The 15,826-nt window shown below is 54.7% G+C and overlaps 1 protein-coding gene across 4 annotated transcripts in view; it reads left to right on the top strand.

The window, feature by feature from the left end:
- The window catches only part of Crmp1 (collapsin response mediator protein 1), a 55,528-nt gene that overhangs the window by 20,944 nt on the left and 18,758 nt on the right, over positions 1–15,826 (top strand). For all 4 annotated transcript variants that reach the window (XM_003464345.5, XM_063230181.1, XM_013146547.3 and 1 more), the window contains exons 2-6: positions 2,162–2,250; positions 5,511–5,695; positions 9,126–9,290; positions 13,411–13,472; positions 14,801–14,881. In XM_003464345.5, coding sequence (XP_003464393.1) covers positions 2,162–2,250; positions 5,511–5,695; positions 9,126–9,290; positions 13,411–13,472; positions 14,801–14,881 — 582 coding nt within the window. The remainder of the gene's footprint in view (positions 1–2,161; positions 2,251–5,510; positions 5,696–9,125; positions 9,291–13,410; positions 13,473–14,800; positions 14,882–15,826) is intronic.

The following is a 15,826-nucleotide window of genomic DNA, read 5'->3' as shown; positions in this document are numbered from 1 at the left end:
TATCCTCCAGTGAGTGACACCGGGCAGAGCTGTGCCAGGAGAGCTTGTCAGACTCAGCTTCACCCCAGGGAGACAGCGCAGATGTGAGAAGTTGCTGAGGGCCTGTGCTTCTGCTCAGAGCATCCGCTGATTCTTTAGTTGGGCTTAAACTGTCTTCTGGGCTTGCAGAGGGTCCCTGCCTGCTTCTCATGCAGAGGCCTCAGGCCCAGGGGACCCTCTTGGGCTGCTTTCTCCGAACTCCTCAGGGTCCTGGTGGGGAGGAGCCCAGCTGCCCGCAGTGGAGCCGGGTCCACACAGTCCCCTGTCTCTGCACCCTCACTCCAGTTCTTCGACCACAAGCACCTGTGGGAAGTTCTCAGCCTCCAGAGGTGCATTAGTAAAGATTAATGGCAAGCAGGGTGCGTAGTGTTCCAGTGCCCGGCCAGTGGGGGCGATCCTTTTGGAAAGTAGCTTGGTCGTGTTTACCCAGGGCCATAAGTAAGGCTGGTGCTTTTGAGCCACTTCTGTAGGTGGCTGCTGAGAAGTTGGCTAACGAGTCCTCTAGACTGAGGAGGAGTTTTGTGCATGAGGATGTTCACTTGAAGCAGGTACATCACTGCGGAAAAATAAAGGCGAATCTGAGTGTGTGGCACTGGGGGAGTAAACAGCTTACACGTTCATGGGCTGGAGCATTTTGTAGCCATTTAATTATGGCTGCAAAGAGTGTGGCTGGGGCCATGCTTATGGGAAACGAGAAGAAGGACTAAGCTGAGTTCTCAGTGTTCTGGGATTCCCTGTCTCCGGGCCTCACGCACCCTTCTGCCTGCCCAGGGCACTGGTAACCACCCTCCTGGCCCTCCCTTTGCAGCCCCTGGTCTGGTCCAACTTCTTCACTTCCTTTCTGGGTTTGAGCTGGCCCTGTGTGACCCAGAAGATAAGGCTGGTAGCCCTATCTCTTTGCCCCCACCTTCCCCTCTATAGTCCTGCACCCCCAACCTGGACCTTCTTAAACGTGGGCCTCTCATCTCTCAGCCTGATGGATGGAAGGAGCCAAGGCTGCCCTTCTGGCTTCACTGGAGGCCTGAGATGATCAGGGGTGGATGGATGGATGGCTAGACGGGTGGATGGGTGGGTGGATGGATGCATGGATGGATGGGTGGGTGGGTGGATAGGTGGATGAATGGGTAGGTGGATGGGTGGGTGGGTAGATGGATTGGTGGGTGGATGCATGGATGGATGGATGAGTGGGTGGGTGAGTGGATGGATGGGTGGGTGGATGGATGAGTGGATGAATTGGTAGGTGGATGGGTGGGTGGGTAGATGGCTGGCTGGTTGGGTGGGTAGATGGATGAATAGGTGGGTGGATGGATGTATGGATGATGGATGGATGGATGAGTGGATGGATGGGTAGGTAAGTAGATGGGTGGATGGATGGATGGATGGATGAGTGGATGGATAGGTGGATGTATGGATGGATGGATGAGTGGATGGATGGATAGATGGATAGATGGATGGGTGGATGGATGGATGGATAGATGGGTGGGTGGATGGATGGATGGATGTCCTAGAATCAAAGTGACAGAAAGAGGGAAGACACTGGAAACCAAAGTGTTACCGGAGCCTGTGAGCGAGGAGCATCATTTTTAGCCTTTCCATGACCTCTTTTATTAAAAGCTCTGCATTGTTCATGATTGTGCTTTAAAATGCCTTGAGAAATTCCTGCTGTGCAAATGACCCAGTTTCTTGATTCAGCAGGGAGCAGCCCTGTGGCTCTGAGAGATGGGGGTAGGGTGGGACAGGGCCTGAGCATGCAACCTGCCTGACAGCAGATGGCTGTACAGAGCCACTCTGGGACCAATCAGGGAAAACTGAATGGGTCTGATTACGGGCCAAGACAAAGCAATTAATGTTCCTTTTGTTCTTTGGAGTAACGGATTGTGGTTTTGCTTATCCGAAAAGTTCTTGGGGGTTAGAACTAAATACAGAAGCATCTGGGGGAGGGTGTTTGGGTTTGAGGGGTGAGCAAATCCCCCTGAGCTTGGGATGGACCTACTGGGTACTTGCCGGTCCCCTTTCAGTACTGTTGAAGATGTCTGAGAATCTTTATATTAAAAGCTGACAGAAAAACAAAGTCCTCTTGGCTTCTCCCTAGTGACCCTGAATACTTTGCTTTGCTTTGCAGAGTGACCGGCTCCTCATCAAAGGGGGACGGATCATCAACGATGACCAGTCCTTTTATGCCGACGTCTACTTGGAGGACGGACTTATCAAGTGGGTTCCCAGAGAAGACCTCGCTCTAGGGCAGCACTTTCTCTCCAGGCTGCCCGGCTTGTGCCAAGTGGAAGGCCGGTGCCCTGCCCAGCTGTGCACCTGTGTTTGGGACACAAATTGGGGTCACACTCAGTGGAGCGGTCCCCCAAGGCCTTCCAGCTCTCTGCCGCACCGTGGGTGTGCCTGTCACGTTGAATCCCTCCACCATGGCCTTTGGGGTGCAGATGCCACCCCTGCTTTATTATGGAAGTGACCGTCAGTGTATCCTACTGAGATTGTGCTCTGTTTTCTTCCTGCCCAACATGCCTGGAGTTGGGTTGAGGGAAGCAGAAAAATGGGGGGTCACTTGACTTCCCCACAGAGCCTTTGCTGCCCTTGTAGAAAAACCTGTGTCTCCTGGGGCTCACCCTTGGGTCTGGGTTTGTGCAGGCTGGGTGGCGTAGACAGCAGCAACTCGCTTCTTGTGCTTCTGGAGGCCAGAAGTCTGGGTCAGGGTGCCGGGAGGGTTGCCCTTCATGATGCCTCTCTGCCTGGCTAGTGGTGGCCACCTCTCACTGGGTCCTCAGATGGCTTTTCTCAGTGACACACAGGCTTCTCTTTCTTCTTACAAGGACACTGATCATGTTGGATTAGGGACCCAGCCTGGTGACCTCGTTTAGCCTGAACTACTTCCTTGAAAGCCCTGTCTCCAAATACAGTCGTGGGGGGAGTTAGGGCTTCAGTAAGGGGTTTCGGGGACTCGATTCAGACCATTGCCAGCCCTTGGCATCTGGAGGAGTTGAGGAGGGGACCTTCCCAGGAGCCTGCAGGCAGTGGAGGAAGGAAAGCAAAGGGGAAGTTGGGTGAGGAGAGGGCCGGTGAGAAGACCAGCTGGGGCCATGTGTGCTTGGAGGAGGAGGAAGAAGAAAGGAAGAGGAGAGAGAGAAAGGAGAGAGAAGGAAGATGGGGAAGACAAGGAGGGAGAGAAGGAGAAGGTGGGCAGCAGCCGGAGGAGCCTATGGGTCGCTGGGTGCGTTAAAGGCCTGTCCCGAACACCCTAGGAGGAGCTGGACTGAGTAGTCATCACTGCCTCCATCTACCACCAGCTCCAGCCCCAAACCTCCAGGGCCTCCCCTTCCCAGCCTCCTTCCCGTGCTTCTCCCTGGCTCCTGCCACCATGCTGAATGCCAGGCTGCCTCCTGCCTGGGCCCCTTGCACCCTGAAGCCTCCCCGAAGCACCTGCCCTGCCCTGCCCTTCCCACACTGCATTTTGCGCTCCTGGGCCCATGCAACTCCTCCTCCAGGAAGCTGGCCCTACCCAGAGTGCAGAGAGCACCAGGTGCGCCCTGTCCCTCTGTCCCTTGTCTCCCTCCTTCAGCATGGCATCTCCTCCTTACTCCTTGGCCCTCCGTATAGCTAGGATGTGGTGCAGAGCGGCAGGAATACAGACAAAGGGAAAGCTACAGCGGGTGGTTCTTGACCCGCAGGTCCAGAGGGCATCACTACCATGCCTGGCTCGCTGCTCCTGTGAGAAGGGTTGGGCATCTTCCCAGGCCCCTCCCTCAGCTCTGGGAGAGACCCAGGTGTTGGGCACAGTTGGGGTGATGGTGACGTGTGCTGGCACTTTCCTGTATGTCACTGACCCCAGTCTACCTTGCTGTCTGCTCAATGGTGTTCTGGTTGGGGACAGCCAGGCTGTGATATCCCATTTCTGCAGGGGCCCCCAGCAGGAGCTGTCGCCATGCCCCCAGCTTGCCTGGAGCCCTGACCAGGAGCTCTGGAGCTGGGGCTCCTGTGTTTGTCCCCTGGGCTGGGATCTTTTTGGGGCCTGACTTTTGGTTATGAAAGCAATATTTTCTGAAGTCTTTATTGCTAGGATTTTAGGTGAGTTAGGGAGATCAAGATGTGGCCTAATCCCCAAGAGTTCAGAAAATCTGGATTTCCCTTTTTCATATAAAAATGTCTCACACTCCCATGCCGTGGTCTTCGCCAGCTGGTGACATTGGGAGGTCCCTGGTCATCCTCAAAAAGTCCCCTGTAAACAACAACAACAACAGAACAAACTCCCCTGCACAGACTGTGGGGCCAGGCTGCTCAGGAAGGATTCTCCTCTATTTGGGGCTGCTCGGCTTCCCCTGCCCTGAGAGAGGTCTGCAGACACCATGGCAGCAGGGAAGCCCAAGTCTGGAAGCCTCTGCCTCCCTGCTGAGTCTCCGGTGTGGTTTGTGGTGTTGGTGGCTTTGCCATACAGAGCTCTCCTGAGACCAGAGCCCGGGGTGCTCGGTGGGAATGAGGATCCGAGGTCTGCCCGGCTCAACCTGCTCATGCTGCTGTAATGATGGCCCTGGGCTCTACAGCAGAAATGTGTTTCACACTGTGGAGGTGGGGACTTGGGGTGCGGGTGCTGTGGGTCCTCTGAGGCCTCTCCTTGATGAGCAGGCGGCTTCTTCTGTCCTCCCACATCGGGCTTTTCCCCCATGTCTGCATCCTGACCTCCTCCTTCCTAGCAATCAGTCAGATTGGCTTAGGGCCACTCTAGGGGCCCCTTTTTTCCTTTGTAGGTACTGTGGTGATCTTGTCTCCAAACACAGTTACTTTCTGAGTTTCTGGGGGCTCAGGCTTCAACGTTCAAATTTTGAGTGCAGGCAGTTAAGCCCATAGCAGTGTCTCCGTGTGTTTGTCACTTTCTTATCATTGGGACAAAACACTTGACACCTGGAATTTAAGGGAGAGGTGTATTTGGCTCATGGTTGCAGAGGGGTTAGGCCCTGGCCAGCTGGTCCCAGAGCAGAAGCAGTGTGGGGGGAGGGTGTGGTGGAGGGGAGCTGCTGGGAGGCAGAGAGAGGAGAAAGAGCCGGGGATAAGGACCCTCCCTTCAGGTCACTCCACAGTGGCCACTGCCAGTGACCCCGCCTCCTATGGCATGGCAGCCGAGAACCCACCCACGAATGAGTCACTGATGAGTTTAGCACCTCCATAATCCACTCAGTTTCCAGAGCCCCATCTCTGGAGGCAGTATAGATCTAAATCCTAAGCCTCTGAATGCCCAAGGAGCAGAGGGACCATCCATTGCCGTGTTCAGTGACTGTGGCCAGGCTGGGTGAAGGAGACTCTGCGCCCCCTGAGCTCCCAGGGAGGCCCTGCCTGGGTCCTCTTCGTCCATGCAGCGCCCTGTGTTGGGCCGGGCTCAGAGGTTTCTTCAGTGGACCTGAGGTTGTGCGGCTTGTGCCAGTTTCACTTGTGTTTTAAGAACCAAAGGCCTCTCTGTTGTTTACCTGCAGACAAATAGGAGAGAACTTGATCGTTCCCGGTGGAGTGAAGACCGTGGAGGCCAATGGGCGCATGGTCATCCCTGGGGGAATTGACGTCAACACGTACCTGCAGAAGCCCTGCCAGGGGATGACTGCGGCCGATGACTTCTTCCAGGGCACCAAGGCGGCGCTAGCCGGTGGGACCACGATGATCAGTGAGTCGTGGGTCCCTTCTCTCCAGTAGTGTGGTCTGCAGGGCACCTGCTCACACCTTCCAGGCACCTTAGGGTTACCTGTGCTGGTGGTACTCAGGGGATTTCATAGGCACATGGATGCTAAGATCTAAAACCCTTTCAATGTGTACTGAAGTAAAGTAACTAGCACGTTATACATATCACCATTGCTTAGGGTGAGATTATAGTTTGTGTTCTTACACACTTAATAACCAGCTGTGGTGGTGTTTGTAATCCCAGCACTTGGGAGGATGAGGCAGGAGGACTGCTGTGAGTTTATGGCCCTCCTGGGCTACATAGTACATTCAAGGCAAGCCTACACTACTGTCTCCAAAAAGAAAAAAAGGAGGAAAAAAGTAACTAAATAAGTTTAAAAGTATTAAGTAAAGAATGATCTGGGTTATGGGGAATTAACCTATAAAGCAAGAAGAAAATCTTGAAGTGTGAAGGTGGCTAAAGTTGTCAAAGCAGTGACATAGATATGATGACAAAAGAGGGAACAGAGGCTCAGAAGGTTAAAGTAACTTGTCCAAGACTGCAGAGCTAGGCGGTTGTATTAGTCAGCATGCTGTGATAATGCTGTATAACAAATAGCCTCTTTTAGTCTGGTTACTAATGGTATGGCAAAACGCCTGCAGTTTGGTAATTTTACCTATCTAAGGGAAGGAGATTTAGCTCACAGTTTTGGAGGCTGACAGTTCAAGACCAGGTGCCTGTTCATTCAGTCTATGGTGAGGACCCTGTTGGCTGAGTGACAGTGTGGCTGCTGGCGCCTAAATGGGAGTGTGCAGGACAGGAAGAGATCACAAGTGGGCAGGGGCCCATCTTGTTCTCTCAGCACCCTCACTCGAGGGCCAGCATGAGTCCCCTCCGAGGGCAGAGTGCCCAGCGATCTAATGACCTCCACAGGACTTCTCTTCTTGAAGGTCCCCCCGCAATGCTGAGGACTCTGCCTCTGCCACATGACCCCTTCAGGACATATGCAAATCACATCCCAACCATGGCAGGGGGCCCTCCCAGATCTCAAGCAGCACTTGTTTATCTTGGTCATGTGAGTGGGGAGAGGGGGTTGCCGGAGGCTCGGGGTACTCTGCCCGCTTCCCCACCCCTGCCCCCGGCAGCCTGGATGCTGCTGTTATGGTTTGGATGCGGAAGGTGCCCTAATGGAAAGGCAGCTGGGTCATGGGGATGCTGCATGCGTCCCCGGGCTGTGACCTGGACTGGTGTATTCCCGTCCCTGGGTTCTCCCGTCTCTGCTTCCTGTCTTCCGGCGGCGAGCCGCTGTCCACCATACCGTCCACCTTGGATGCGGCCACCGTGGAGAAGTCCCCAGGTTGTGGGCTCAGCGAGCCCCTCCTGCCCCTGTGTCATGGGCGTCTGTGTTGTGCACGCACAGTGGGAGTGAGAGACGCAGTTTGAATGGCTGCTTCTGCTTGGTCTCCCCTCTACCATGTGACCTAATGAAAGCAGGCGTCATGATTGTAAATGTTCTTTCAGCTGTGAGGCTTTGTGAGTCCCAGCGGCCGGGCTCCCCACTGTCTGACTCTGCATGTCTCTGTCCCCCAAGCATCCCTTAGAGGGGGTCACCCCGGGCAGAGCCAGGTGCCCAAGCTGCTCCCGGCCTGCAAAGCTGCCGGTTGGGAGACCAAGAAAACCGGACTTTAGGCCAGACTGGCTTGGACTCAGACTCTGCCGCCACATTTTCCCCAGAGCCAATCCCTCTCCCATCCAAGATTTTGGGCTTTGGGATCCCAGATCCTCGATTCCCTGGTTGCTGCCCAGTGTGGGTGCCGAGAGAGGTAGAGATGGGTGAGCTGGGGTTGAGATGAGGATAGGAGGGGGCTCCAACCCCCAGCCCTCCCTCCTCAGCGGGAGCTGGGCCCTCTGGGATCAATTTCACATTTTAGATTTTACTAGAAAAGGAGGATGAAGTTGTTTGCTCAGTATCTGGGCTCCTTTCCACCTTGGCATTCTGTGCCCAGCGTGGCCATGTGGAGTGGCTTAAGGATCAGAGCGTCCCATAGGTCTTGGGTGGGATCTGCCTCCCACCGCTTGCTCACTAGGAGACCTCAGATGGGTCCCTGACTCCCTCTGAGCCCATCTCTGCCTTTGCAGAATGGGGTTGTTGCTATTTCTGCCATGGGTGGTCCTGAGGGTCAGCGGAGAAAACCCCTGACACCTGGCAGCACTCTGGGAGTTATCGTGACAAGAGGGTGGTCCTGGGGGTCACGGCTGTGCTGATGAAGCCTGAAGTGCTGGCATCTGTGCCATTGCTGGTGATGGTGCTGGCAGTGAAGAGGATGCTGGGGGTGGCGAAGATGGGGTGACAGTGGGCATGGGGTGCTGTTAATGGGGTGGGGACAATGATGGGGATGACAGTGGAGATGATGGTGATGGTGACGGTGACTGTTGTAGTTAGAGGTTACAAGGAGAAGAATTATTACAGGACAGATGATTTATAGTGTTATTTATAATGGTCACCCAAGGGGTCAGGACAAAGAAAATGCAGGAAATCTGTCCACACTCTGAAGACCTCAGGAGTCCAGCCAAGGATCCAGATCTCTAGGCAATAATGTGCATGAGTTCAGCTGAAGACCTGGTGCCCACGACAATGACGCATGTAACTATTTCATTGATCTGCACTGGGAAAGCCACAAGGTCAGTGGTGGAAGCCAGAAAATCTGTGCCAGCAGGAGGAAGCATTTGTGCCAGCAGGCTGAGGAATCTGCACCAGAGCTAGGAAGCAACGCTTAAAGTAAGGATCAGAGTTGCCCCGAAAAGTACCACAGCCATCCTCAGCGACAATGAGGTCCCGAGCCCTCCGATGATGAGAACAGCCACGTTCATATCAAGAAGCCTGCATGACAACTTCTCCTGGAGACTGGACAGCGCACATCTTCCCCTTAAGAGCCAGGAAGCAATGCTCAACATAAAGGCCAGCGCTCCCCCAATTGCACTGTAGCCATTCTCAGTGCCAAGGTCCCCGGCTCCTCTGATAATGACAGCTTAGTTCGTATCAGAGGAGTGGCATGACAAGCTCCTCCAGGAGAACCAATGGCTCCAAACAGCACCACTCACTAAGAACCCGAACCACTACTCTTCCTGTCCAGGTCTTCTGTTTATGCTGGCCGCAGTCCTGGGACCATCCATGCTCAGCACCATGCTGATCAGTTCAGCTGGTGTCCAAGTTGACCATCCGTTCTTAATCCACCACAGTGACAGTGGTGGTGACGGTGACGATGCGGGTGGGGTGGAGCTGTCGGGGGAATTGTACTGTGGTGGTGATGGCAGGATGATGGTGATACTGATGTTGACCGAGGCAGTACTGACGGTGGTGGTGGTGACATCAGTGGGGGTAATGATGGCACACCTTGGGTCCTTTGTAAGCATGTGACACAGGTTTCTCTCTCAGTCGACCATGTGGTTCCTGAACCTGGCTCCAGCTTGCTGACCTCCTTCGAGAAGTGGCACGAAGCAGCTGACACCAAATCCTGCTGTGACTACTCCCTCCACGTGGACATCACCAGCTGGTACGACGGCGTCCGGGAGGAGCTGGAGGTGCTGGTGCAGGACAAGGGTGAGTGGACACTGCCAAATGGGGCCTGGGGCCTGGTTCCTGGTGGGCCCGGAGGCTGGGGGGTGGGAAAACCCTTTTGTGCCGTGCTGCCCACTGCCACATAAACAGCAAGAAGACAGGTGGACGCCCTGGGACATCTGTCCTGCTGCTCTCGAGAGTCCCTCAGCCACGGAAGCAGGCCCAGGGCCCGTAGCTTGGTGTCCAGGCCTCTGCTGGTCTGAGCTCACTTTTCTTTCTCTGCCATAACCTGTCCCAGGCACTCATTGCCTGGCTGCTGTCCCCTGCCACCTGTGACTCTGCTCCAGGCGTCCCCCTGCCAGAGCATCCTGGTCTCTGCTCTCCAAGTGCTGCCCGCCCTCGAGACCCAGCTTGGTGACCCCCTCCCTCATCGCCCATGGAATTTATTGTCCTTCATTATCCAGAGCCAGTCACTGGGCCCTCTTTGGGGCCACCTTTGTCATTGTTCTCGGCTGGGGGGACATCTGTGGTTCCTCTGGCTCTTCCTTTAAACCCTGTGCTCTAGGAGGAACATACACACCTGCACCCCTGCATCCCCCATGACTGTCCTGAGTGGCTTTAACCTGGGGCCCCTGCCCAGTGTAGATGCGCCTCATTTCAAGGAACAGGCCCCGGTCAGCAGGGAGGAGGGACGGTGGGACCTGGGCAGGGCTCCGAGGAGAGCCAGGCCACGTGCTCATCTTTCTCTTTTCCTGTACTCCCCACCCTCAGCCATTTTTATTAATTTTACTTTTACTTGAGAAGAGGCTCTGCTGAATCACTAAGTTGCCGAGGAAGATCTCAAATTAATGACCCTCCTGGCTCAGCCTCCAAAAGTGATGGGATTATGGGCGTGCACCTGGCCTGTGCTTTCAGTTTTTAAGTTACATGAGCTGTGTTTATTCATTGTAAAAATGTCACCATTTCTAATATGCGAAGAGTCAGAAAATCAAGAGAGGAGAGCGTCCTTCTGCTGGTTTGAGCGGCAAGCCGCCTCTGTGCTGTGAAGGTTTCGTCTTTGTTCCCTGCGGGTCTTGCCGGTGCTTTCCTTGTGTAGTCGGTGGTAGCTTCTTTTTGAGCCTTCTCTTTCACTCACCATTTCATGCGTACGGTTCATCAGTAACTTTTTAATGCTCATCACATAAAACATAAAGGTGAATTTGCTTAGCTGTTTTGTTGGGCACTTAGGTCTCCTGCTTATTTTATAATGAATTGTATCACAGCAAACATCTTCCTATGCAAGCATCTGTTGGCATTCTAATTATTTTCTTAGATTTCTAGATATGAAATTTTGGAGTCCAAGGTTAGGGTTCTCTGGGGTCATGATACGAATGCTAGAATCAGTTCCCTGCAAGGTGCCTCCCGCCCAGCCCATGCAGCAGCCCTGGCCCTGTGCGATTGCACCTGTGAGGGGCTCGGTGGCGCCCTTGCTGGTGGCACAGGCGAAGGCCACCTGTCCACTGTCACTGTCTTTGCAGCTGTTTAATTACTAACCGTGTGAGTGTCCCGGGTGTGTCTCTCCTTGGGTTTCTATGCACTTGTCCCTCTGTCCCTGTGCCAGGTGATGTACTGTCTGTCTGTCTAGAAGCCTCGACCCTCCCCTCTGGTTACCATGACTCCTGCTGTGACCTCACCTCACAGATCCATCTGCAAGGGGACTTGCAATTTTATATCGTGCCTTTCCCGCCTGACCTCCTGTATCCCGCACACTGCAGCTTGTTAGTTTAGCAGGCCAGTGACCCCGTGGAGAGGAGCAGTGGGGGACGAAGAGAGGGTGAGGGAGGGTACCCTGGGGCTCGTCATGGTCAGACAGAGGGGCTGCCAGGCTCTGCTGGTCACTTATTGGGGTCTTGATGGTTACAGTGTCGTCCGGGCAGCAGCTGATGTATTGCCTGGCTGGGGCTGGTCAGGCGCTGGGTGGCACATTGTGTCCAGCAGCACTGTGGGCTGCCTGTGCTGACCCAGTTTCAGAGCTCTCACCTGCTTATCGGGAGAACACAGAAGCGTCTGCACTAGGAAGCAGTAATTTGGATCTGATGTTCTAGTTTTTATCTACTTATGAGGTACGATCAAAATACACATCAAATGTTTAAAGTAAAATGCTTTTATGGAAGAAGACGCAGTACCATTAGACACCCCTTGGATGCCCCCCTCACTTGAGAATCCAGCCAGTGCTGCTGCCTAGGGCCATCTAGCAGAAAGGCAGCTGGTAAGGCAGGATGCTGCATCCCCATCCACCGTGTTCGCCGGATCTGGCCCTGTGTGACTTTTGGCTTCTCCCCGGAGTCAAAATGACCACGAAAGGGAAATGTTTTGAGTCGGTCCAGGCTATGGAGGCAGCATGATGGGGAATATTTTGAAGGGTATTCATGGCAGTCTGTCTTTTACTGTGATAAAGTTTTACAGATGTATACATCCCTTGTATTTGTAGACCACTGCCCACATATACACAAAGGCATTGCGTGTAGGCGCATACCCGCTGTGTGTGCACAGACGCTCATGGAGATGTGGTGTTTCCATACATGGAGCCCCACAAGCCTGTCTCATTTTCTGCACCACGTTGATGAAGTAACATCTGGTGGGTGACCAGGCCCCTCCGATTAGGAGCTGACTCTCCCTGGGGCCGACGCTAGGTCTCTCTGTGCCTGCGTGTCCGGGGTCTGGGGAGCCAGCGGGAGGGTTGCCCTGAGGTCAGGCAGGAGGCTGCAAGGCTAGTGCCCGAAGCAGCGCTGGTTCCTGGTCAGCCTCCCGTGTTGCCGGCTGTTCCCTGTACTGTGCCTCTGTGTCGGCCTGTGGCTCATTTTCCACGAGACCCCAGTTTTCCACCTGAAGAGGTATTGTGTCCATCTCTTGCCTCTTGGCGAATTTTCAAAAATTCAGTATCAGTATCAGTCTTCATTTGCCGCTCTAACAACCAGCTCCCCCACCCAACACTTTTATGGCCTTGTAGTTTCGTGGTCAGACTCCCAGGAGGGGTCTTCCAAGGCTCGGAGCGAGGTGCTGGCAGGGCTGTGCTCCATCCTAAAGTGACAGACAGGAGGGTTTGGGGGACACGGTTGCCTTTTCCCCTCCTTTCCTGCTGCCTCACCTTCTTTCTGTTTTTGTGGGGCGGACATTTAAATGTGCTGTCCTGACAGTTTCCAGGTGCAACAAACACGGGGTCTCCAGAGTTCATTCCTCCTGTTGAACTGAAAACCTGTGTCCTTTGGTCAGCATCTCTGTGTGTCCCCAGCTGCCCCTGGCCCCTGATAACCAGCCATTCTGTTCTGTCTCTGCAGCTGTGAGTTCAGTGTTTCAGTGCTCACCATCAGTGAGCTCCTGTGGCATTCTTCTGTCTGTCTGTCCCTAGTTTACTTCACTTAGGCTGGTGTCCTCAGGTTCACTCATGTGACCAGGTCCCTTGTTTGTGACTGCATAGTATTTCCTGGTGCATCCCTGAGGCAGTTCCTTTATCCAGTCATCTGTGAGTAGATGCTTCTTAGCTGCTGTGAGCTGGGCTGCCGTGAGTGGGGCACAGAGGTCTCTTTGATGGGTCGGTCTAACTTCCTTTGGATACGCATGCAGGAGGGGGATTGCCGGATGGATCGTATGTGGTTCTGTTCATTTATAATTTTGGGGGGACGTCCACCCTGATTTCTGTACTGCTTTCCCCGTTTGCGCCCCTATCAGCAGTGCACACGTTTCCTTTCTTTTCACGAATTTGACTGAAAGGCTTCCAGGAGCTCCACTTTAGCCTGCGTGAGTCCACGTTCTTCACCCTGCTTTCCAGAGCTTTCCCAAGGAGAGGAACAGGAAGCCTTTCCAGCCGTCTATCTCCTTGGGCTCTAATTCTAAGCTGCCTAGTTTTCCCCGTGCCACCTGGCCATCCATGTGAGAAGCGCAAGTTGTGGGGACAGAGCTTTGCTCCGGGCGTGGCTGGTCCCGGCTCAGTGGGCGTCTGCAGACGTTGGGGAGCTGTTTCCTCAAAAGGACTTTCATCTATTTCTGCACCCCACGAGAGCCTGGCCTGTGCAGAGTAAACTCTGTAGATATTTGCTGTCAGCGCGTGGTGGTCAGTGGTTTATTGGAAGCCATTGGTTTTTGTCTTAAACACGTTTCTCCTCTCCTTTGAATCTCCGTACAGGTGTCAACTCATTCCAAGTCTACATGGCCTATAAGGACCTCTACCAAATGTCTGACAGCCAGGTAGGTGTCCCTGAGTCCTTCCTCTCCACCTGGCAGGGCTGTGACCAGGGCGGAGGACACTGGAGCTAGCAGGGAGGGCCTAGGCCCACTTCTGGAGTGTGCCCTGGTGTCAGCTGTCCCCCTCCCCCCTGGGGCTGGAGCGGGCTCCTCTCGGGGACTCCTCAGTGTCCCCACGAAGATCACTATCACACAGCTCCTGCAGAGCATGGTGGGTGCATGGGTGCGGGCTTGGGAGGTTCCTGAGGGCTTTGCTCTGGATTCCGGGGCTTGGATGAAGCTCGGGACCATGATTTTGGTTGTGACAGAGGTGGGAGCAAGACATTGGGCGAGTCCCTTCATTCTTAAGTTTCCCATCCAAGGGAGTCATAAAATCTCCAGCCCTACTAGCTTCCGGCAGTCATGATGGGGTGCAGGGATCGGGGAAGACATGGTTGGGAGTGTGTGGCCATTGACTGGGCACCTGGTCTTCTTGAGCCACTGGGTCTCCTGCGTGGGTCCTTCATCCATGTCCACTTGTTAGTGGGATGGGAGCTGTGGATGCTCCTGCCAGCCTGCTGGAGTGCCCACTGCTTGCTGTGCAGCCTGGGGCTGCTTTCCCAACCTCTCTGGGCCTTTGGCTCATCATAGTGCCTATCTTAGGGATTTGCAGAGGACCAAATGCAGGGGCCAAGGGTAAGGTGGCCATGCTTGGGCATTACCACGGGACCAGCACGGCATCCTGGGGATGCTGATATGCTCACGTGGACTGCATGGTTACCATTCAGGGGTTGCAGGAGGAGCTAGGAGCTCACCAGGGTGAATGAGTGGCTGGTGGGAGCAGGTGGACCACCTTATGACACAAATCCTGTGTTGCACCTGTCATCCGAGGGATGGGGTCATGGGAACCGTTCCCTGTACAGCCTCAGAGTTCTGGAGGTGACCTGGGTCCCTGTTGTCATAACCATGTGTGCTTTCCAGGTCCCCTGAGTGGCTGTGACACAGGCAGAGCAAACTCGGTTATTCCAGTTGTTGCTGCCAATGTCCTGAGGGTACCCCTGGGAGCCACCCCAAAAAGCCACAGGGACTGAGAATGGCCCTGCCCCGTGGAGGGAGGGCTCTGATCAGATCTGTGTGCCCCACCCCAACGTCCTGGTGGGGGTCTGGAAGCAGCCAGGCTGAGGCCAGTCTCCTCCTGGGGCTCATGGTCAGCGGGTGGTGTCCATGTGGTGAAACAGCCTTGCCAGGTGTGCAGAGGCCAGCAGAGACCAGGTGGGGACACAAGTGCAGTCCCTGTGAATCCTGCGCTTGCCGTTGGGCTCCAGGCTCACACGCAACCTCTCTGTCCTTAGCTGTACGAAGCCTTCACCTTCCTCAAGGGGCTGGGAGCCGTGATCTTGGTCCATGCGGAAAATGGAGACTTGATAGCTCAGGTGAGTGGTGCGAACAAGAATCCCACAGCCAGGGCTGGGGATTTAGCTCAGCGGCATAAGCGCCTGCCTTGCAAGCAGGCAGTCGTGAGTTTGATCCCGGGTACCGATAAAAACGAAAAAGACAAAAAAAAAAAAAAAAAAAAAAAAAAAAAAAAAAAGAATCCCACAGCCTGGTCTGCTGCCCTTGGAGCTGGAAGTGGGTGTCATGGGCTGGGTCAGGAGGGGGTTGGGGGGTGAGGGCCAAGCTGGGGTGTAGAGGTTGCAGGTGTGCCTCTGGGTCTGCCTGTGGTGCAGCGTCTGTGGGCCACCTTGTTTCTTGCATCTGCTTTCTAGCCTGTGCAGTGGGACTGGGGTGGCACTGTGGAAACCTGGCAGGGCGGAGTGCAGCCTCCTAGGACAGGTGACCTGGGCCAAGGGACTTCAGCCTGAGGAGCTCAAGTCTTGCAGAACCCCCCCCCCCAAAGCTGGAGTCGGGGTGAAGTGACAGTGTGTGTCCTTGCTGCTCCCAACATGGGACAGGCAGCAGAGGCTGTGGGTGAAAGGGGGAGGAGACCCCAGCCAGTCTGCCCAGGGGAGGAGAGGACAGCCAGCTGGGGGACAGTTGGGCCCTGCCCTAGTGACCTTCGAGTCCCAGGGCAGGAGGGGTGGCCGAGGGGGGAGATGGAAGAGATGGGGTGTGGTAGGAAGGCCTCCGTCTATAGGATTCCGACCTGGAAGGGCTTGAGGAGGAAGTCCTGAGGGAGGCATGAGGAATGTGACCCTCTGGGGCTCTTGGCCATCTTCCTGGCTGTGTCCTCTGGGTCCTGCACCCTTTTCGTGTAAATGCACATTGTTGCAGTCAGTTGTGGTCTCCGCCTGCTTTCTGCCTGGTAGGGTTTTGGGGGCCGACAGACTTCTTTCATCTTTGCCTTTGGGTCATTCAGCCCAAGCTGCCTGCGTGTTGCT

This window comes from Cavia porcellus, unplaced genomic scaffold, assembly GCF_034190915.1.
Source record: "Cavia porcellus strain 051 isolate PalLab524CR breed Dunkin Hartley unplaced genomic scaffold, mCavPor4.1 scaffold_18, whole genome shotgun sequence".
Classification (NCBI taxonomy): Eukaryota; Metazoa; Chordata; class Mammalia; order Rodentia; family Caviidae; genus Cavia; species Cavia porcellus.
This window is presented reverse-complemented; position numbering and strand designations above follow the sequence as displayed.